The sequence below is a fragment of the Bactrocera tryoni genome, chromosome 3, assembly GCF_016617805.1.
Source record: "Bactrocera tryoni isolate S06 chromosome 3, CSIRO_BtryS06_freeze2, whole genome shotgun sequence".
NCBI lineage: Eukaryota > Metazoa > Arthropoda > Insecta > Diptera > Tephritidae > Bactrocera > Bactrocera tryoni.
The window spans coordinates 80,738,151-80,761,460 of NC_052501.1; the positions used below are offsets into that span (position 1 = coordinate 80,738,151).

General features: G+C 22.8%; 1 protein-coding gene across 8 annotated transcripts in view; it reads right to left on the bottom strand.

The window, feature by feature from the left end:
* LOC120771821 (probable phospholipid-transporting ATPase IA) overlaps positions 1-23,310 on the bottom strand; it is a 132,537-nt gene that overhangs the window by 6,618 nt on the left and 102,609 nt on the right. For 4 of the 8 annotated variants that reach the window (XM_040100046.1, XM_040100040.1, XM_040100045.1 and 1 more), the window contains one exon: positions 15,681-16,783. The exons of 2 other annotated variants lie outside the window; for them this stretch is intronic. In XM_040100046.1, coding sequence (XP_039955980.1) covers positions 16,501-16,783 — 283 coding nt within the window. In that variant the 3' untranslated portion in view covers positions 15,681-16,500. Of the gene's footprint in view, positions 1-4,930; positions 4,963-15,680; positions 16,784-20,567; positions 20,882-23,310 lie in introns of those variants that run through there. 2 more of the 8 variants (XM_040100043.1, XM_040100042.1) reach the window with 2 other exon arrangements.

Genomic DNA, 23,310 nt, shown 5'->3' on the forward strand with positions numbered 1-23,310 from the left:
GTTTCCAAAATTTTTATTTATGAAAATGTTTTACTTTTTAAATTTTTTTTAATTATATATTCCAAATTTTTATTTCACGAAAAAATTTTCAATTTCTTTTCAACTTTCAAATCTTGATTTTGCAAAAATATTTTGATTTCTAAAAATTTTAATTTTTTTTTTACTTTCAAATTTTTATTATACAAAAAAAGTAGATTTTAAAAACTTTAATTTTTTTTAGAGTTTCAAATGTTTATTTTCTTTTAATTAAATTTTAATTTAAAAAATGACTTTTAAAAGTTTTAATTTTTTTACTTTCAAATTTTTATTTTACAAAAAAAGTAGATTTTACAAACTTAAAAACTTTTTTTTTCAAAGTTTCAAATGTTTATTTTCTTTTAATTCAATTTTAATTTAAAAAAAATTTTCAATTTTTTACATTATCAAATTTTTATAAAAAAATTTAAATTTTTTAAAAATTTCCAAGGTCATTTTTTCTGAACTTTCAAATTTTTATTATTTAGCTTTTCGGAAAACATTAATTAAAAAAACACTGTTTTTTTTCAAAATTTTCAAATTTCTATTTCTTTTTGTGAAATTTTAAGTTTTAAAATTTTTTTCCCCAAAATTAAAAAAAAAAGTACAGATTTTTGACAAAATATTTAAAAATATATTATATATTTTATAAAAATTGGTAAAAAAAAACAATATAAAAAGTGATTCCTAATGATTTTTTTCTATTTATTTCAAATACAAAAACAAAAAAGAATTTGTTAAGGCTATTTTCCACATTTTATAATAACGATACACCACTTGAATAAACAAAATCTAAATCTTACATAAATTATGGGACAGTCCAAACAAGAAGTACAAATATGGGTTCACGAATTGTTTATGTAGAAATGTTACTATAAATATTTTATTTTAAGCAGCTAGGCATGCAATTAATTTGTTTTAATAATCTTTTTAGACTAATTAAGTTTAATCATGCATTTCTTAAGGAAATTATAATTAGCGGAAAATGCTTGTCATTTATGGCTATTTTTTAATAGTTTTATGAAATTGAATTAAGTGATTTTTACTTTCTTTATGTCTTGGGACATGGGTGCACAGTAAGAATTTAAATTGAGGACAATAAAAAAACGAAATAGTAATCAGTTTTACACTCAGAATGCTTAAAAATAATTTATATGAGAAAATAATATATTTCATTTAATTTTTTTATTTTGTTTTAGCTTTTTTAATTGAAATTTTTTTAATTTTTAAATTTTTTTTTAATTTTAAAATTTTTTTAATTTTAAAATTTTGTTTTAATTTAATTTTTATTAATTAAAAAAATAAAACATTAGAGAAAAAAACAATTAATTTTGAAAAACATAATTAAATAAAATTTGTATTAATTAAAAATGATATTTTTTTATTTTTATTTAATTATGATCTTCAAAATTAATTTTTTTTTTTTAATTTTTTCCTTAATTTTTTTAATGATGTTTTTTAATTTATTCAAATTGTAGAAAACATAAAGAAAACTCGCTGAGTTTAGTGTTCGCTAACCAAACTTTAGATGGTTTGATTAGAAATACGAAAAAACCCAATATATAATACGTTATATATACATATACATATATATAATACGTTGATAATAAATATTCACAAAAAAATCTTCAACAGTGTTTTAGGGCTTCGCTTAGTACATACATATTTCAAAATGTCATATTTTTTATATTACAAAATATGTGCCACCAAACGACGTAAATCTTAAGATATGCGCCGTAACGATTCTGTACATTTGCTCACGAGTTCCAAGAAAAGCATGTACTATTCACTAATTTTAGTATTTACTAAAATAAACACACGACTCTGTCTCACGATCACTGATAAATGCGCTCATATAACATGAACCTCCGCAGGTAATATTCCAAAGAACGATAGTAAATGGAGAAGTCTGTGTAGAAAACTATGGCATATTGACTTTTAAGATAACAGAAAGTGTCTGAATTAGTTGCTTTGACACGATCACCAGGCGTGGAACTTCATCATTCATCATATGTATAAGTGAAGTTCAATCTGTACAATAAACGAAACTAACCATAAAGTGTTGCACCCATACCATCAGTCGGATTGAAGTAAGCGAAATGAGCTCGGATTTTTATAAAGCAAAGAACTCGTCAACTCGGTAGCATTTCTGTTAAATTTTCTCCAAGGAAAAATACCAGATTTAAATATCCTACAGTTATCGGTTATATTTTGGTTAAATACTCTCTACTTTCAATTTTTTCGAGTCAAGTAGAAATACCCTTCCGCTATCGATTATATAGGTTAAATACCTTCTACTTTCATTTTTTTTTCAAGACAGCCGTGTGATAGAATGACTCAGACAATCAATCCAAAGAACATTTTTCCATGGGTAACATAGAAAAACTCTATTTTTAGCAAGTATTAAGAGTATTTTTTTTATTGAAATTAAAGTAAAAGTTGATATTTTGAAAAAATACCTTGAACGATTACGTAGAGCTTTATAAAACGTTAAAATTCTCGGTTCGACTTGTATAATGACGATATTTTATTAAAACAGCTTTACTATAGCTTTAGTTGAGCATATAATGTCTGCAGCTAAAAAAGTTGTTGGTGTTCTAAAAAATCCCCATAAAGATGGTAAGAACTAGCTAAGTTGTCGTCGACGTCATCCAACGGTAGACCCAAGAAACGTGCTGTTTCGACGGGGTCGGACCAAAGGGAGAGGAATGTAAGATTTACTAGTAACTTTCTGGTATTGAAACCATTTTAGAGTTTAAAAATTATCCACAGAAAAGAATGTGATCGCCATCGGTGCGATTTTCTGTTTTTATAAATTGAGGAGTATACATAAAGTTTGCCCCCGAATTTTGCAACACTTAGAGGAAAACGTCGGAGACCCAGTAAAGTATATTATAGTATGATAAAGTATTATTGTAGCAGAGCGTAATGAGCTAAGTCATATTACTTTTGTTCGTCCAAACGTCTGTATATACGGGACCCAGTCCATCAGTTTTTGAGATATTGATCTGAAAATATGCACAAACCTTTTTGTCACAAAGAAGCTGCTTATTTGTCGGAACTGCCGAGATTAGACCACTATAGCATACAGTTGTCATACAAACTGAACGATCGTTATCAAGTGTTTATATGAAAAACTTTTTTATTTGAAGAGATATCTTCACGAAATTTGGTACGGGTTATTGTTTAAAACAATAATGCAATCTTGGAAGAAATTGTTTAAATCGGATCAGTATAGCATATAGCTGCCATACAAACTGAACGATCAAAATCTATTTATTGTATGGAAAACTTTTTTATTTGACAAGATATTTTTATGAAAATTAACTTGAATTACTCTCATAGGTAGCGCCACAATCTCCGTAAAAATTGTTCAAATCGGACTACTATAGCATATAGCTGCCATACAAACTGAACGATTAAAATCGTGATAACAGTCTTTTTATACCCTTTCAAGCTATGATAAATGCATCGGTGAAGGGTATTTATTTCTTTTACCTTTTTAAGTAAAAAGATGCAACTGTGAAAGGTGACATGATTTCTTTCTCGTCTCTATTTTGGAGTTGAATATCGCAACGTAGGCCCACAGATAGGTCGTCGGTAACTTTAGCACGAAGATTTTACATAAATTTATGCTTACGCCATCAGTGGCAACGTAAGCCCAAATTACAAAGCAATTATGATCCCTTTGGAATAGCTTTCCATATGCAAATATCATTATGTTACGTGTCTAATTACTCCTTATTCCATTAGCATTACTATTTCACCAAGAAAATTCACTATTCTACTCAACTTTATGTTCATCAAATGTTGCTACAAACTAAAATATGAAGAATGTAACGCTAATATGTATAATGCAACGCATAAACAAAGTCCTCATGGACTAATGATTATCAACGCACAACTTCAAATTACTATAATTACATTCTGAACTACACAGAGCGCGAGGCAGGTATGAAAACTGAATCTCCCGAGAACCAACTGCGCTAATTTGTTTTTAAATTACACTGTTTATTGCAAGTAATGCAACTGTACTCTACTATGTATGTATGTGTGTGTTGTGGAAGGTCTAACAATGTACGTGTGTATGCGTGTGTGCGTGGGTCCGATAAATTTCATTGTTGACTAAATGTAAGGTGAGAGGTATTCCTCTGTGTCAGCAGTGAACACACTTGTGAATGTGGATATATTTGTATGTGTATATGTATAGTTGTGCGTGTGTGTATTGATTTATGTCCACGGTGATTGGCTGTGCGATAAATTGCTGCGATTGCCGTGCACTCGATTATTGCTTGAATGTGAAAATGCAGATTTCAATCTCAACACCGCAAAGGGCAGCACGAGTCCTGCACACAGGCACACGCAAAAGCAGCTTGCTTGGCTGCTTTGTGCATAGCTAGTGTGCATGTATGTGTGTGTGGTTGTCTTGTCACTTGTGTTGGTGCGTTTTGTTTGCGCTTTCACGTAATTGACTTCGCCAGTGACATTTTCAAATTCAAATCACTCGCTCATTCAATCGCTCGCCGGCAATCAGCAGCGCGTGCATTTGCCCTTGTGCGCCACTCTAATCATGGTCAGGCCGTCAAGTGAGTTGGTGATTTTCGCTTTTCTGCGTCGCGGCGGTGCGTTCCACTTGCGGTTAATTTGAAAATTGAACAATTTGCGTATTTTTCGCGCGGCTCAATATTCAAATGTTAAATTTTTGATGATTTTTGTTTTACTTTCTGCTGTTCCGCGTATTTGTCTGCGCGCAATGTGTTCTTGTGTGGTTTTTGTGCGTTCAAGGCGGTTTTTGAAATTTTTTTAATTGAGTGATTTGTGAGTTATGAGCGCCGTTGCGGTGAAGTGTGTGTGTTAAAAATTGTAAATTTGTGTGTCTAGTTTGCTACTTTCTTTACTTGAGTCATTTACTTACACCGAACTATTGATCCCAGTGCATACATTGTGCTGCAATGATGCGCAAAATAGTTGAAAATCATTTTTAATGTAATTATCAGTATTGTTTTTGTTATTGTACTGTTGTTTGCAAATTGTAATTTGGTAATTTAAATTTTATGACTTAAAGAAGGAGCATTGCGAGTATATTATGATATTTTACATACATATTTGTTTGGAAAAAAAAAATTATTTTAATTTTAAAAATGGATTTCAATTGTATTTTCAATTAAATTTTCTGTTTTGTATTTGGTATGCAATTTAATTTTAATTAAAATTTTTGCATTAATTTTTGGTTTTTTGACAGTAAAAATTTTTTTGCCAAAAATTTTCTATACTTTTTATAAAAAATTTAATTTAAGTTTTATTTAAATTTTTTGTTTTGTACTTAAAATTAAATTAAATTTTTGTTTTTAACATTATTGAAATTATTGTTTAAAATTTTTTGTTTTGTATTTAAAATTAGATCAAAAATTTTCCTTTATTTTTGAATTTTTGACAATTACAATTTATTTATTGTTTTTAAACAATTTTGATAAAAAGTTTCTTTTTAATTTTAAAAATTAATTTCAATTCATAAAATTTACTGTTTTATATTTGGTATGGAATTCAATTTTAGCTAAAATGTTTGCGCTTATTTTTGATTTTGTAAAAATTAAAGTTTTTACTTAAAGTTTTAATAAAAAAATTTGATAATTTTAATTAAATTAGTTTCATTAATTATTTTTATAAAATAATTTTGATAATTAAATTTTTACTGTTTATTAAATTAAAATACTTTTTTTCATTTACATTTTAATTAAAATTGTTTGGGATTTTTTTGATTTTTTTTAAATTAAATGCTTTAAGTTTTTATAAAAATTTGATAATAAAATTATTTTTAAATTTAATTAAATTTTTTGTTTTGCATTTCGTACCAAATTAAATTTAGTTTAAATTTTTGGCTAATAATTGATTTTTGTATTAATTTTTGATAAGAAAAATGTCAATTTAGTTAACGTTTTTGATTTATATTTTGTTCTAAAATTAATTTTAATTAGAATTATTGCATTGAATTTTTTTATACAAAAATTTTGATAATTAGATTTTTACTGTTAATAAAATTAAATTACTTTTTTCTTTGCATTTAAAGTTTTTTGTTTTAATTAAAAAATTTAATTTTAATTTCCCGAAAAATTTTTCATTATATTTTGCACTAAGAGTTGATACTTCTTCTGCATTTAAATTTTATTAAAATGTTTTTATAAGAAAATTTTATAATTAAAATTTTGGTGTTTATAAAATTAAATTATTGTTTTTTGCATTTAAATTTTAATTAAATTTTTTGCCTTATATACAAAATTTTATACTCAAGTGTTTAATGTTAATTTTTTTACAAAAAATTTTGAAAAATCGACGGGTTTCTGTTTGTGTTGGTTATTTAAGTGTTATTTGTTTTTTTGTTGGTGGAGATTTGAAAACAAAAAATACATGTTTTTAAATATAAACAGTAGCAATAACAACAAGAAAAATTAAAAATGTAAAGCATGCTAAAAACGTCAAAAATCGTCAAATCATTTCGAGAGCATTCAAAAATATAACTTTCTTAATATTTTTTAATGCAAAGCATGCTTGCATAAAATTATTTAAAAATACATATGTGTAAAGATGATATATTTTTTATAAAAAAAATGTTGTCATTTTAATTTAAAATATTTAAGTAATGGCAAAGACAATAAAATAGGTACAATTTTCTTGGACTTAAAACACTATTTTTTAATACGTTGTCAGTGAAAAATTTAAAAATTAAAAAATTAAAAGAAATCAAATATGTAAAAAAAATAAAAAATTAAAAACAAATAAAAAATTAAAAAATTAAAAATTAAAAAATAAAAATTTAAAAAATTAAAAAAATAAAAATTAAAAAATAATATTATAAAAATCAAAATATTTTTAATAAATTTAAATACATTAAAAAAGCAAAAAGTAAATGTAAAATAAATAAAATAAATTAAAAAATAAAATAAAATATTTTTCATCGTAAAAATTTTTATTTCAATTTTGTTAAATATATTTAATTTAAAATTTTTTATTTTTTATATGGTTTATTTAATTATAAACATTTCATTCAATTTTTAAACATTCTTTTTATATAAATAATTTTTAATAAAATATTTGTTTCATAAAATATTTATGATTTAAAAAAATTTAAATTTTTAAAACAAAAAAATTTACAAGACAACAATAAAAAAAATTGGATAGATGCATTTCGCTTAGAAAAATTTACAGTGGGTAATTTTAAATTTTTTTACAAACAAAATTTAACAATTTTCGAATATAAAAATTATAGCAGTTCTTAAAATTATGTTTTCATATAATAAACATTGGTTTAAAATTTAATAAAATAGTTTGAGAAATTTTATCAAAAATTTGTATCATAGATTGGGAAATATTTAAGCGAAAAAACATGCGTCTATAAAGACAAACAAAAACTATTTACAATGCAGTACTAAGCTATACAAAGTAAATAAAACAATAGAAATGCAAATATAAGTAAGAGCTTTTATTTTGATTGGTTCTAATCGCTTTATTCAGTGTCTTACACTGTGCGACAAAATAAAGTTGCGAGTTGTGAAAAGTAAACGAAATTAAAAGAAATATTTTTGGTCAAAAAGTGATATGAAAATATGTTTTACAATATTCATAATATTTTTTTTCAACGGACACAAATTATTTGCAGACATATTACTTTTCTAACAACAAAAAAAATATATATACAGTGCAGCATTAAAGTAAAAATTGCATAAAAATATGAAAAAAAACGTTATATAAGTAAATATTATTCGATTTGCTATATTGCAAGGTCGTGCATTACACCGGTCGACACGATTTTTGACTGTTGCATGTTAAATTTCAGTTTCTCCCTCACCAAAAATAGGTGAAACATTTTTTGGATTAAAGTTTGTTTTTGTAGAAATCTTTTTTGCATTTCATTTGTGTTCTTGTGGCCAAATCAGACCCATATTTTCCAACTTTCATCGATTCCGTATATTTTCCAAATTTTTATAATTTAAAATTATATTATATTTTGTTTATGTTTTATATTTTTAATAATTTTTTATTTTTATGATTTATTTTTTACTTAAAATTGTATTTTATGTTATTTTTATTTATTTATTAAATTTTTTGTTTCATTTTCACTGATTCTGTACATTTTTATTTAAATTGATTTGATTATATACATTATTTTTTGTTTATTTATTTAATTATTTTAAGTTTACTTCCTTTTTCTATTTTTTTATATCGTTTGGCACTTAAAAATAAATTTTTAGGTTAATTTAATTATTTATTTATTTTTTTATTCTTTTAGTATTCAGTTATTTTGCTTTTTTCATTTAAAGTTATATATTTATATACTTTAATTGTTTTTATTTTATTTTAATTTTTTTATTTTCTACTGGTTTTTATGATGTTTCTTCATTTATTTTCATAATTTCAACAATTTTATGTTCAACTATTTTTTTTACTTTTCAATGATTTTGTAAATTTGTATTTAAAAATAATTTATTATATACTTTTATTATATGCTTAATTTTTAATTATTTTTTCTTATTTATATATAACATATTTTTTTTAAGTATACACCTAACTATTTGTTGTTTTTTTTTTTTAATTTTTATTGATTTTTACTCTTTATTTTTTCATTATTAAACATCAATAATTTGGTTTATTTTCATTTAAAATTATTTAATTATACTTTTTATTTTTATTTATTTATTTTTTTTTATTTTTTATTTTTTTACTGATTTTTTATCTGTTTTTATACATTTTTTATACCTTTTTTCATTTAAAATATATTTTGTACATTTTTACATTTTTTTTAAATTTATTTCTTATAATCAATTTTAATTTTTTTATTCAAAAACTTCAGAATGCAAATATTTTCTTGCTGCCTTATCCTTTCTATAAAAATACACACACATGTATTTGTTTTCACACATTCCATAGCGAAACAAATTTATTAACATTTAATCAATATTAAATACTATTTTAGAAAATTAATATTCATTAACATTTGTTTTTATATGTAATTATATAAACATAAAACACATCTGCTTATAAGAATATTGTTAATTCATTAAGTAGTGAGGTACACATTTCGATACAATAATTAAGAACTTAGTTTTAATTAAAAAAATACATTATATAATATAGTATGTCTGTCTGTAAACACATACATATGTATGTATATCTTTCATAAAAAAACTCATTTAGGTACATTAATGCTTTTTAAGTACATTTTTTCACTTAAGTACATTTAACGTGAAACTAGAAAAACTCATTAGCTTACTTCGACTAAGATAAATAGAGGAGGCTTGCACCTTCGGTCTATTGTGCCCCCTTACTTCGACTAACACTTCACCATTAGTACAAAATGGATTGCATGAGACAGCTTAAGCATAGATTCGTATAAAATATATAATTTTTCTTTGTATATAGTAGTAAGTAAGTGAAATAAGTCGTACTTAGAGCTAGATCTAATGTATGTAATCATAACTCTATGACACAAATTACCAACTTTGTAAATGTAGGAAGCTATTTTTGTATATTTTGCCGAGTGCACACAATATTTGTATATATTTTATGAGCACAACTTACAGTTAGTAATATACATATGTATAAATGTATGTATGTATGTATGTAGGTGTATATGCAGCTGACAACAGCTGAGAAGACTTGATTAGAATTGATTGCCTTTAATTAGAAGCATAGTAAATATGCAAGTGGCCGCTCGCATGGCTCATGCAATATGCATATATGTATGTACATATGTATGTGTGTGTATATTTGTTTTAAAAATGTTCGAAGAAAATGTGATGAAAAAACAAATATCGAAAACAAAAAATCGCTATGTGTACATATTAGGGTGTATCATTCTGAGGCAAGCTTTTTTTTCAACTGAAATACAGAGTAAAAACCTTCAAAAATGTGAAAAAAAGTCACTCAAAAGATGAGCTCTTAATATTAATATTAAGAGGTGCCTGTTTCAAATTTTCTGTTTCCCGTATAAATTACATGGAAAAAAAATCATTTTTTTGGTGGTGGTTATTGTGCGGAGGTTATTATATGTGCACGCGATGGCTGCCAGTAGGGATGGTAAACTCGATTCCGATTCTACTCGAGAATCGAGTTTTCTCGTAAAATAATCGATTTTTCGAATGTCAAGAATCGATTCTTAATCGACTTCGACTACTGTTCTTTAGATATTTTTATTGTTTTTTTAATAATTTATTTATTAAAGAATTTATTCTTATTGTAGAGATAATTCAGCGTAGAGTCTCGCAAATTTTGAGCATAATAGTCTGAATGGTTGCCATTAATGTAAGTCGACATATGCTGTTTTACCATTTTGCCACAGAGAGACAAAGTACATATAGAAATATTTGCGCAATGAAAAAAAGTATAAATGTTAATATAACAATTATGTATAAGTATTTATCGTAAATATTTGCTTTTCATTTAAGGATTCATTTTCGTTGCGAGTAACTGGAGTAAGTTGTATATATTTTTTAGTTTCATTAAGTATGTTTTGTTGATTTTGATGTACATATTTTTTCACTGGTTTAAATTGAATAATGCATAATTAACTAAGGCAATTATATACCTCAAAGCAAAAAATAAAAAAAATATTAAAAATAAAACCAAAAAATTCATATTTTTTTTTTAATTTTTTTCCGTTTAAACTTTTAATATTTTTTGTTTTTTTTTTAACATTTAATACCTTTTTTCTTGTAAGACATTTAATAATTAATTTTTTTTTTTTAATTTTTCTTATTAAAAACGTTTAGAAGTTTATAAGGTGAAAAAAATTTAATTTTATTTTCTTTTAAGAAAAATATATTTTTTAAAAGAAATATTTTTATATTTTAAAAGAAAATAAAATTTAATTTTTTTCTCCTTTATAAACTTTTAATATTTTTTTTTTAATAGAAAGATAGATTACTTTTCTTCAAAACAAAATAAAAAATATTTTTCTTAATAAGAAAATAAATAATTATTTTTCCTTAAAAAATAAAACAATATTAAAAATAAAAATGAAAAAATTTATATTTTTTTAATTATTTTCTCCTTATAAACTTTTAATATTTTTTTTTTATTTTTTTGTTTTTTTTTTAACATTTAATATTTTTTTTTACATTTAATCAATTAATTTTCTTTAATTTTTCTTATTAAAAACTTTTCATAATTTTTTTTTTTTATTTGTTTCAACACCTAACATTTATATAGACATATCTACACTATTTGCGTTTCTGCACAACCTTCTGACTTTTTTGTATATTCCCATTTGTTAGTTGTTCAATATTTAGTCAATAATACATTTATGTATATACATATATTAGGGTGGGTTAAAAAAACGAATATTTTTTCGTTTGGTATTCTGATAAATAAATTCTTGACACCACTAAGAAAATCTTCCCAACAAAGAGCTCTTAATTGTAACTGTTGTTGCTCAAACAACGGCAGAGTTCTAACGAGGTGACAATCCTTGGCCGAATAAAAAATTCGGGGCCGTTCTGGTTACTGCGCTTTGCCGTTTTCTAATTTTTTCTAATTATCAATTCGAATAGTTTTTGTTGGAAATTGAATGCTCTACAAAATGGGCTTGTGTGATTTTATTGTGAACCTCACCGTTTAAAAGTTATTAACGGCTTAAGTTTGATTTAAGGTCAATTTTTTTTCCTTGGAACTTTATATAGTATTAAAGAACAACATTTTTAATTGCAAAAGCCAAAGTTTTGTAGAAAATTGACTGCTCTACATAAATGGTCAGGATAATTTTTCGTTTAATTTAAGCGTTTAGAAGATATTCATCGTCCAACGTGAATGAACAAAATTAAAAAAAAAAACAAAATAAATAAAATATATGTATGTATGTATATATAAATATTACAAATATAGAAAAATATAAAAAAAAATCAAAAAAAAATCCAGAAAAAAATATATGTATATATAAACATTTTTCAAAAATATAATAAAAATTAAAAAAATATATAAAAATTTAAAAAAAAAGTTTAAAAATTATTAAAAAATTCAAAGATATATAAAAAAATTAAATAATACATAACAAAAATAAAAATATATAAACTAAACTATACTAAAAAATATTAAAAAAATATATATGAAAAAAAAATTTGATTTTCTTTACCCACCCTACCATATATACGAATATATGTACATATTTTATTAAATTATTTAATAACTTGTAAAGTTTAATGATTTTTTTACAGATTGCGCGCAGCTATGAGGCAGTAAAAAATATTTGTTATAAAATATTTGTATAAATATTTGTTAACACATAAATAATATTAAAAAAATATACATACATATATTACATATATTATTACAGTTTAAGTCGACTTAAGCAAAGGTAGGTATTTAAGTTTCTGAAACAATTCTAGTCAGTTACTTAAACTTTGTTGTTTAAAACTTCAAATTTGATTTTTTTTAATCAAAAGACAACTTCGAGTCTTGAAAAGTTTTCGCTGAATAAACGAAGTTGTCTGGACAAACTTAAGTTACTTAAAAATATTGCTATAAAAATGCGTCATATTTTAACTTTTTATAAATTTATTTTTGTGTGAAAGTGCGTTGGGTTACAGACACAAAATTTTCAAGGGTAAAACTTTAAAATAAAACGAATTTTAATAACATTGTACTGATTATAATATTTATGAAAACATTTTTTTTAAGAACAAAATGAAGACAGGTAAGCATATTTTCAAGTTTTTTGGATTTTTCAATTATTTTTACATTTTCTAAAGTAATTTTTCAAGGTTATAACCAAAGAAATTCTTAACATAGTCAAAACAGATTTGATTGGGAGACATTTTGTGTACCGTTATTGTATAAATTACATGCGTACATATATCATTGGAAAATTGAGCACTTTTTATTAAAATTGTAATATTTGGATATTTATACTATTATATATATATATTTCTTGTTTATATATATATATATATATATATGTATATATGCATATATTTAATCAAGTAAATCCGCCATGACGGCAATTTCTAGATTTATTCCAAATATTTTGGTATTGCTAACATATAAAAATGTTCAGATTTGTTTTTGTAATGAGTCCTGCTACAATCTAATATTTAACTATCACAGTTATGTTTAGATGGTAATTACTGGTATATAATCAACTTGTATGTATGTGTTTATATGTGTGCAATATTTATTTGTAAGTATGCATGTATTTGCATGTGGAACGGTTTTGTAACTACAAGTAAGTATATGTATATGTAAGTATATGTATATGTATGTATATTAAAAATGATATTTCGTTGATAGTACAGAATTTTTATTACAATTTCTCCTAATTTTCTTATTTTTTTTTATTTTCTTAATATTTTAATTTCATTTTATTTTTTATAATTTTTATAATTTTTTTATACTGTATACAGCTTTCATTGCTTTTTTATTGAGAAATATTTCTGTAAAAAACACTGAGCTTTATATGACATGTCGCCTATAAGCGCTGTCTACGCCAGTAAAGAAGATATATGGCGTGTGTTTGAGAATTTGTGTATTTAACAGTATTTTGCTAATATTTGGAACAGTTCTGTTTATGTAATATAATACTAAAAAATATTTTTGAAAATATACGTTAAATCCAAGCTTTAAAAATAATCATATATATTTATATTTAATTTTATATATATACTAAAAAAAATTGGCATACATTTTCCCGTAAATATGAGGTTGCATATAAAATTTTAAATGACAATACTTTTAATAATTATATTAAAAATTACCCACTAAATATGAACTTGCATATAAAAACTTAGAATAAAATATTTATATAATCTAAATATTATATTTTATTATAGAAAATATTTAAATATTTTATTTCCAAAACATTTAAAAATTATGTAAAAAAAAACTAATAATTTTCACTTCTAAAAAACTTAAAAATAAAATATTTAAAAATTAAAAAAAAAAAAAAAATTTTTAAATAATAACTTATTTTAAAAGAAACTTAAATAAGATATTTAAAATTTATATGAAGAAAAATCTTATTTTCATTCCGAAAAGTTTTAAAACAGTATATAAAACAACTTTATTTTAAAAAAATTAAAAAAAGTTTTTAAAATTTGTATGAAAAAATTTTAAATTCAATGAAAAAACGACAAATATTTAAAAACCATTTAATTTTATTTTAAAAAACTATTATTTTCATTTTTATATTTATAAAATAAGTTTTAAATTTCATGAAAACAATTTTTAGTTGATGGAAAATAAATTAAGAGAGAAAAGTTATATAAATTAAGAAAATATTTTAAATTGTATCTCTAAACAACTTAAAAATTATACAAAAAATAAAAAATATTAAATTTTTTTCGAAAAATTTATAACAAAATATTAGAAAACTTTACGAAAAAAATCTAAATTTTATTTTAGAAAACTATCAATAAAAAATATTTTAAAATTATATGAATAATAAAAAAATTATTAAAATTATTTAAAAATAAAGAAATTAAATAAAATTATTAAAATTATTTAAAATAAAGATAAAATAATAATATTTAAAATGAGATAAAAAAAACTATGAACTATAGAGAAATAAAAATTATAAACCATATAAAGTAAAGTAGTTTATAAATCTTATAACATGCTATCTAGTGGAATAACATATTTTTTTATAAGTTGATTTATAATTTTTTCTTTAAAGATTTATCAACGATTTCAGTACTCAAGTTTATTAGTTGTTGAAATTAAATAAAAATCGGATATTTACAAAACATTTTTTTTTAATATTCTTAGAAAACTGAAAATTTGTAAATATTGTTTTCGAATGAGCAATAAATAAAAAATAAATTTGAAATTTTATTAATAATAATTCCATAAATAAAAAAAAAACAAGGCGGTTTATATTTAAAATAAAATTTTAACCGATTTTAATATAAAAAAATTATATTCGATTTTAATATAAAAATTTATTAGAAATCCGATGTTTACAAAACAATTTAAATTTACAAAATTTTTGTTTGAAAACTTATGTTGAATATTGATTTGTAAAAAATTTTTTCGAATTTTTATGAAATAAAAAAAGTTTGAAATTTCATTAAAAATAATTCCATAAATGAAAATAAAAATTGCAAAAATATAATCAATTTCGATAAAAAAAAACTTATAAAAATTTGTTTCGAATTTTTATGAAATAAAAAAAAGTTTAAAATTTTATTAAAAATAATTCCATAAATGAAAATAAAAATTGCAAAAATATAATCAATTTCGATAAAATAAAATTATAACCGATTTTAATACAAAAATTTATCAGAAATCTGAATTAAAAAAAACAAAATTTTTACGACATTTTCGGTTTAGAAAAAATATTTATTTCCATGTGCATTTCGAATTTCCATTTATTTAAAAAAAATTTTTTAGTCTATTATATTATTTTATTATATTTATTTTTAGTTAGCAATTTTTTTTTTTTTTTTTTGAATTAGCAAAAATAGATATTAAATTTATAATTTATTTAAATCGAATACCATAAATAGAAATAAAAATTACACGATTTATGACTTTTCTTAGGAGTCTGAATAAATCTGAATTAAAAAAAAAACAAAAAAAAAATCATAAAAAATTAATTAAGGAAATGAGCGAAATTTATTTTATTGATTTTATTTTGTGTTTATTTTAATTTTTTTTTATTATCTGCGTTAGTTTATTAGAGCTAGGACGGCATCAGAGCAGATTTGTTCAGACAACTGTATTTTGATTGCGTTAAAAATGTAGTTGTTGTATAAGAAATGTAATGATTATGTAATATGTTATATAAATTGATTATAAAATAAAAAAGAGCTTTTCAAGCGACTTTTTTATATTTTGCTTTATTTTAAGCGCAGTTTACAAAAACAACGTACAGTGACTGCCGTTAGTTTTCAACTTCGAAATAAACGTATGCTTTTTATAGGTACATATGTATGTGTTTGTGTTGTATATAAAAAAAAGTTTATTTTAAAATATTAATAAAATGTTTTACAATTTTTATTTTTATTTAGCAATATTTTTTTTTAATATCAAAGTTAGTATAACTTATCGACTTACAGCTCTTTTTTGCTTTTATTCATTATTATTATTTTTTTATTACTTTTTGTTAGCAATATCAAACAGTAAACTATTTTTTAAGTACATTTACAATGCTACACAACTTTCACGCACAAATTTTGGGTATAATTACCTACAACTATTTGGTATACATTTAGCTAATCACAAATATTAAAAATTACACGCTAACAACATTTGCATATACATACATATATTGGCAACATTTTGCTTTTTTCGACTATTTGGTAAGTAACTGCTGATAGCTTTAACATTTTAGAAAGAAAAAGTATAAAAAATTATTAAAAAAATATTTCAACACATTTTTTTAGGTCTTCTTCTAGCTATAACTATAATATATATGGTTCGTTGTTGGTTTCACTGTTGGCTTGCGCCGCTACACTTGTTCCACCTTATTTCCACAACCTTCTGATACTCGTATTCGCCGCCTTAAATATGTAATGTTGTCATTGTCGTCGTTGCGGAAAGCGGTGCATCGCCGCGCTTCCAATGCTGCTCATCGTCCGTTTCCAAGTTTTCCACTGTAATTATGGAGCTGCGATTCGTCGACGCTTTGTTGTTGGCACTGCCATTTTTATTTCGATAGTTATGCACCTGTAAATGTTCAGCAGTTTGTTGTTGTTGTTGCGCTTGTGTTATTTCATGATTTGGACGGCGCCGAAACGCCTCGACGGAGGTTATGCGCCGCCAGGAGGTGCCGGTGACCGCCAAGCTGTGGCGTTATGTGACGTAATGGTTTGCCGTTGCAGGCGTTTTATTTTGATTTTATTTTGTTATTAATTATTTATTGTTTGGCATTCGTTGTTGTTATTTATACAAGATTTGCCAAAGATTTTTTTATTCAAAATTTAAATTTATTTATTTTTTTCGTGTTAACATTGCGTAAAACGTGTTGGACACACACACACACAGAAACAAACGCGTGGCGGGGGGGAAGCGCACAAAAGTGGGGAAATAAAAGAAAAGAAAAATGTGAATGACAAATAAATTTACAGCAATTTTCGTATACATACATATGTATATACTTCTTATATAATACTGCTATGTAAGCTAATAACCGGATATTATATTTACACTAGTTGAAAGGGGAGCAGGCAGTAGTTTGTCAGACAGGCGCACATGTCAAGATAGTATATAGTATTTTTTCAGTTACATAATTTAGTTTACAAAAATCATATTTACAGTTATTTCGTGAAATTAATGCATACAAACATTGACTACGGTTTTTCAACTAACACCAATTGTTATAGTGAAGTACATTTATGTATATATAGAATATTTTGCTATATTTCTTTAACACTAATGTTAGTAGTTTTTAACAAAATTGTGTTTGTTCTATTTTTCTTTCATTTAATTATAAAAATATCAAACATAAACAATGCATTTTTTATATATTTTTCGGTAAAATAAAAAGGCTACAAAGTAAGTTGTTCTGGAACTGCTAAGCCGCTCACAGTTTTTCAGAAAAATCTTTACAACAATAAAACTTAAAAATATTATTAATTAATTTTTGACGCTAAAAAGTGATTACTTTTGCAATTAATTTTATAAAAAAAAAATTTAAATTTATACAAACAAAATATTTTAAAAATAATATTAAAAAAAGAGCAACATTTAAAAAAAATTATATAGAAATAATTAAAAATTATATTGAAATAATTTAAAAAAAATATTCTTAAAAAATTTTTAAAAATTACATAAAAAAAAAATTTATTTTTTTTTATTAAAAAAAAATTTATAGAATATTATTTTTATTATTAATACTTAAAAATAAATCAAAAAATTTTAAATACTTCAACATAGTTTTTAATTATTTTTTAATTATTAAAAATATTTTTTGTTTTACGATATTATTTAAAAAATTTTGTATAAATTGTTTTTAAGAATATTGTTTTAATTTTTACAGTTAATTTCTGACAGTTTAAAGCAAAAAAGTTTACAGAATAAATAAAAGGTTTGCTTACAAAAAATAAATTATGTGAAATTATTATTATTATTAGTAAATGGCTTATATAGATAAATGTGTCATTAAAACAAATAGTTGGAAAAAATTAATAACATCAAATTAATATTACTATTGGTAAATAATTTTATTGTTATTGTTAATGCATTATTAATTACTTTTCCCCTCTAAAATGTGAATTATAGCTATTGTAATATTTTTAAGGAAAAATTTTAGAAATAACTAATTTTAATTTTTGCCTCTAAAACGTAGTTTATTTTGGAAAATATTTTATGTAATTTTTTACATTTTATGCAATAAAGTTTTTTAGCAAATATAGTGTTTGCTTACAAAATCATATCGAAAAAAATAAAATTATATGAAATAAATATTATTATAAGTAAATAGTATATATATATATTATAGGTATATCATAGCATTTTGCCTCTAAATCGCGATTAATATCTATATTTTTAAAATAAATTAATGAAATATTTAATATTTTTGATTGTTTTCCTTTCTATTGCAATAACATTCAAAGAGTATAGTTCTGTTAAAAAATAGTTGGAAAAAATAAATTACATGAAATTAATACTATTATAACATAAGAAAATATTAATATAATTAATTTTCCCCTCAAAGAGCTATAAAAGGTGAGTCATTTTTTACATTTTATTGCAATAAAGTTTCTCGGGCACAGTTTCAATAAAAAATTATGCCAAATTACTATTATTATATTGAGTAAATATCAGCTAAAAATTTGTTAAAACCCAATCTCCTTTGAAGACAAGCATTTACTAACATAAATAAAAAGGTGCATAAATGATATATTTTTTAAAACATATTTAAATTAACGGTGTTTCCTTATGGAATTTCGATTTTTTTTTGTTATTATTTCCCATTAAATCCTGATAAATTAATATTTCTACAGATTTAATGCTGAATTCCACCGATACACTAGTTTTTAAGCCTTTAATTTATATAGCAGATATAAGCTATATTGATCCGATTTGAACTATTTCTTCGGAAATTGCTCTTTTGACTTAGAAAATAATCAATAAGAAATTTCGTGTAGATAGCTCGTCAATTGAAATAGTTTCCCATACAGACACTTTATTCCGATTGTTCAGTTTGTATGGCAGCTATATGCTATATTGGTGCGATATCGACCATCCCGACAAATGAGCTTTGGCGCGTAAAGACGCTAGCAAAATTTCAGGTCGTTATCAAAAAACTGAGCGACTATGTCGTATATAGACAAATAGACGGATACTCGCATGACTTTGGTCTATAAAATCGCAAATGAGGAAAATGTTCTACGGCTCATTCTGACCAACTTTGGGCTTAAAAGAGGTTTCCAGACAACGGTTTTTAAGGCGCAGTTTAAGAAATCTGAAAAAACGATCATTGATATACACACTTTATAGGGTCTCCGACGTTTCTAGTGGATATTACAAACATCGTGGCAAACCTAATATACCCTTTTCAGGGTATAAAAATCAAGATCCGAAAATACAACGCTGTCTTCTAAATCTAGACAAAACTTCACATTCTCTTTCTTTCATAAACAACAGCTTAAGATTTTTTTTTAAAGCAAGTCATACATTTTTCTTAAATAAATTATAAAATGAAAAATAAATGAATAGCAAATTTTACAAACTGATTTGGTAAGTCATATTTTTCAACTGTAACAAAGGCAATGAAAACAAAATTTGCTTAAGAGCAGTAATAAGTATAAAAGCCAAAGGCTGTTCAAGAGTGCAAACAATGGTTTTTCAATTTCTTTACTTAATCCTTTTTTGTTTCTTATTGTTTCTTAGTTAGGTGCTGTTATTTCGTTTAGTTTATCTTTCTTTTTTTTTGTTGAGCCTTTGAATCACACACGAACTTGCAAACGTAGCAACGATTCCAGACGAACTTGTTTCGGAAAGTACATGCTTCGATAACTAGTTCTTTAATAGTAAAATAAATAATTTTAATGCAATTTTAATAGTAGTTTTAAATTATATTGTAATAATAATCTTAACAGTAAGTCTATTTTGCGAACGATAATTTGTTTAAAAAGTATTTTTTTTAATAAATTTTAAATATATTTTTTGATAAAATTTGTGTTTTTATATAAAAATATATATTTTTAATAAATTTTAATAAAATAAATATATTTTTAAAAAATTTTAATATAATAAATATATTTTTAATAAATTTTAATATAATAAAATAGTGTTTTAAATAAATCTTTTTTTAAATATTTTTTTTTAATAAAAATATATAATTTAAATAATTTTTTTATTAAAAATATATTTTAAATAATTTTTATAGTAAAAACATTTTTAAAAATATATTTTTAATTTTATTTTTTTATAATAAAAATATTTTTTTATAAAAATAATAATTTTTTAATAAAAAATAATAAAACTATTTTAAATTTTAACAAAATTTTTTTTTAATAAAAATAATTTTTTTGAATAAATGATTTTTCTAATAAAAATATTTTTTAATAAATTTTTTTTTTTTAATTCCTTTGAAAATCATCTCCAACTATTTATTGTATTCTAAATCTACATTTATCAACCTTTAGTCATAAATATTATGCATTCTTAAAAACTAAAAAGCTCTACAGTCGTACTTATTACAAACAATTCCAAAATTACGAACAACAACTGTTAATTTATACTTAAAATTACAATAAAAATGCTTATGTAACTATTTTAGACATTTCTTCGTGCTTCTCGTATTATTTGCGGTGTGACTCTTAGCGTTTTCCAGCAAACGTAGCGCCCTACAAGCCTTAAACCAACTCCAAAAAGCTTACGAAAGCTTTTTCGCAGCTTTTTTACATCACGTTTATGCGCGGCGTTTCGAAATTTCCTGCCGAATTAGTTTTTGCTATAATTCTCAAAATTGTCTACGTCTAGCATTTATATCCAATAAATCTCTTAAAAAATTTTTGATTTTTGTTAAATGTTCACTACATGAAATAGCTTAGTAATATAAACATTAATATTTTCAGTAAAATTTATGTGTTTTTATATGACATGTGTGTGTGTTTGTTAAGGCAATATTGTGCGTTAATGACATTTCTAAGCATGGTTTAGTCGCTAACACCAAATGTGTTAAGTGTTGGCTTTAGCAATCAATCGATGTTAGCTGACGTTATAATATTGATATATTAATGAATCGTATTAAAATTTCTAAGAAGCGTGAAATTAATACTTCTATTATTATTAAATTACTTAAAAAATATTTAAAAAATACGCCGTTTATTTGAAATTATACAGTTTTCTGTTTTAGTTTTGCATATTCACTTTTTTTTATAGTTTTTAGTTTCTGTTTCTGTTTTAAATATGAACTTTCTCTATTTTTATACTTTTCAGTTTCTGTTTTAAGTATTCAGTTTTTCTATTTTTGTAGTTTTTGGTTTCAGTTTTAAATATAACCTTATCCTTTTTATAGTTTTTGGATTCTGCTTTACATATTAAGTTTTTCTATTTTCATAGTTTTTAGTTTCTGTTTTGAATGTTTAATTTTCAGTTTCTGTTTTAAATATTCAGTTTTTTATTTTTATATTACTTAGTTTTAATTTTAAATATTAGCTTTTTCTTTTATAGTATTTAGTTATTCATTTCGGTTTTACATATAAGGTTTTCTATTTTCGTAGTTTGTAGTTTCTGTTTTGAATATTGAGTTTTCAGTTTCTGTTTTAAGTATTCAGTTTTTCCATTTTTGTAATTTAAATTTTCTCTATTTTCATAGTTTTTAGTTTCAGTTTTAAATATTAATATTCTCTATTTATATAGTTTTCTGTATTAAATTCAAAAATTCCCTCAATTTTTCCGATTTTATTTACTTCATATCATTTTAGGTTATTTTTTTATTTTGTTATAATTTTTTGTGTTGTGTATGATATTTGTACAAGTTTTATTTATTTTTAATTTTTTTTGCATTTCACTTGACCCTTTACCCAAAAAATCCGTCCCAATAAAAATATTTTAAATTTTTACACCACATTCTTCAAAAAAAAAAGCAAAATAAAATTTTTTGAAGCAAAAAATATAAATTAAAAAATAAGCGTGTGAAACAGTGCAAATGCGAAGATTTCTGAAAAGTGCAATAACAGTAATTTCGAACAATATACTATGTACACATACTAATATCTCAGAACAGCTTATAAAACAAACGACAAGTAACGATTTCAAACCAAAACTGCCAGACCAACAAGCAAGGGTCATACACAAAAAATACAACAAACACAATTTCGTTAGGGATTTCGTTCTTTTTTCATAGGAAAAACTTCCACGTACAAAATACATCACAAAACAATTGTAACGAAAAACGAATGTTCATGAAAATTAAATAAACACTATACAAGATTTTAAAATACTATTACTATGAACATTTATACAAACTAAATGCGGGGTGAGGTGGAAAATTATTGAAATTTTTTTATTAAATTGTACATTTTAAGTCCTACAGAAATTGTTTTTGAAACATAAAAATTAGCTTAAAACGAATTGAAAACTGTATTGAAAAACTTGCGTGTTTTTCAAAGCTATTTACGCTTCAATATTTGCGTAATAAAAAAGGGTGACACTACTTTTGCGACTACTTAGTCAAATATTAATATTTCAATATTGGGATTAACTTTTTTTTTCTAAAAGAATATAATAGTGTCAACTAGTATACATAACAATTCAAAATTAAATTTTTTAGTGAGGCTTCGGAGAAAACCCAACAAAAAGCAAAAACACTGTACGACAGTTTACTGAAACGGCAAATGCCGATGGAAAGCAAAGTGTGGCTTGTGCGTGAGGTTAGGGTTGAGGAGTAATAAAAAAATCGACGTTATACATATACATATATTAGGGTGGGTGGAAAAATAAATTAATATTAAAGTAGCAGTCGAAAAAAATATTGCTAATTTAAAAAAATAAAATTCAAAAAATGTATTTTTAAATTAATTAAAAAAAATTAAAAATTTATTAAAATCTTATTTATAATTTATGAATTAAAATACTTTTTAATTATTAATTTAAAAAAAAATTACTTTAATTTAAATGAATAATCAAATTAAAAATTAAAAAAAATTACTGAAATTTTATTTTTAAATTAATTTAAATTTTTAATTTTTACTTTAATTATTAATTAAAAAGCTATCACTTAAAAAATTTAGTTTAAATTAATTAAAAAAATTAAAAATTAAATTAAAATAAATAAAAATAAATTAATTCTAAAAAATAAAAATTAAAATAAAAAAGAAAAATTTATTAAACTTTTAATTATAAATCAATTTACGATTT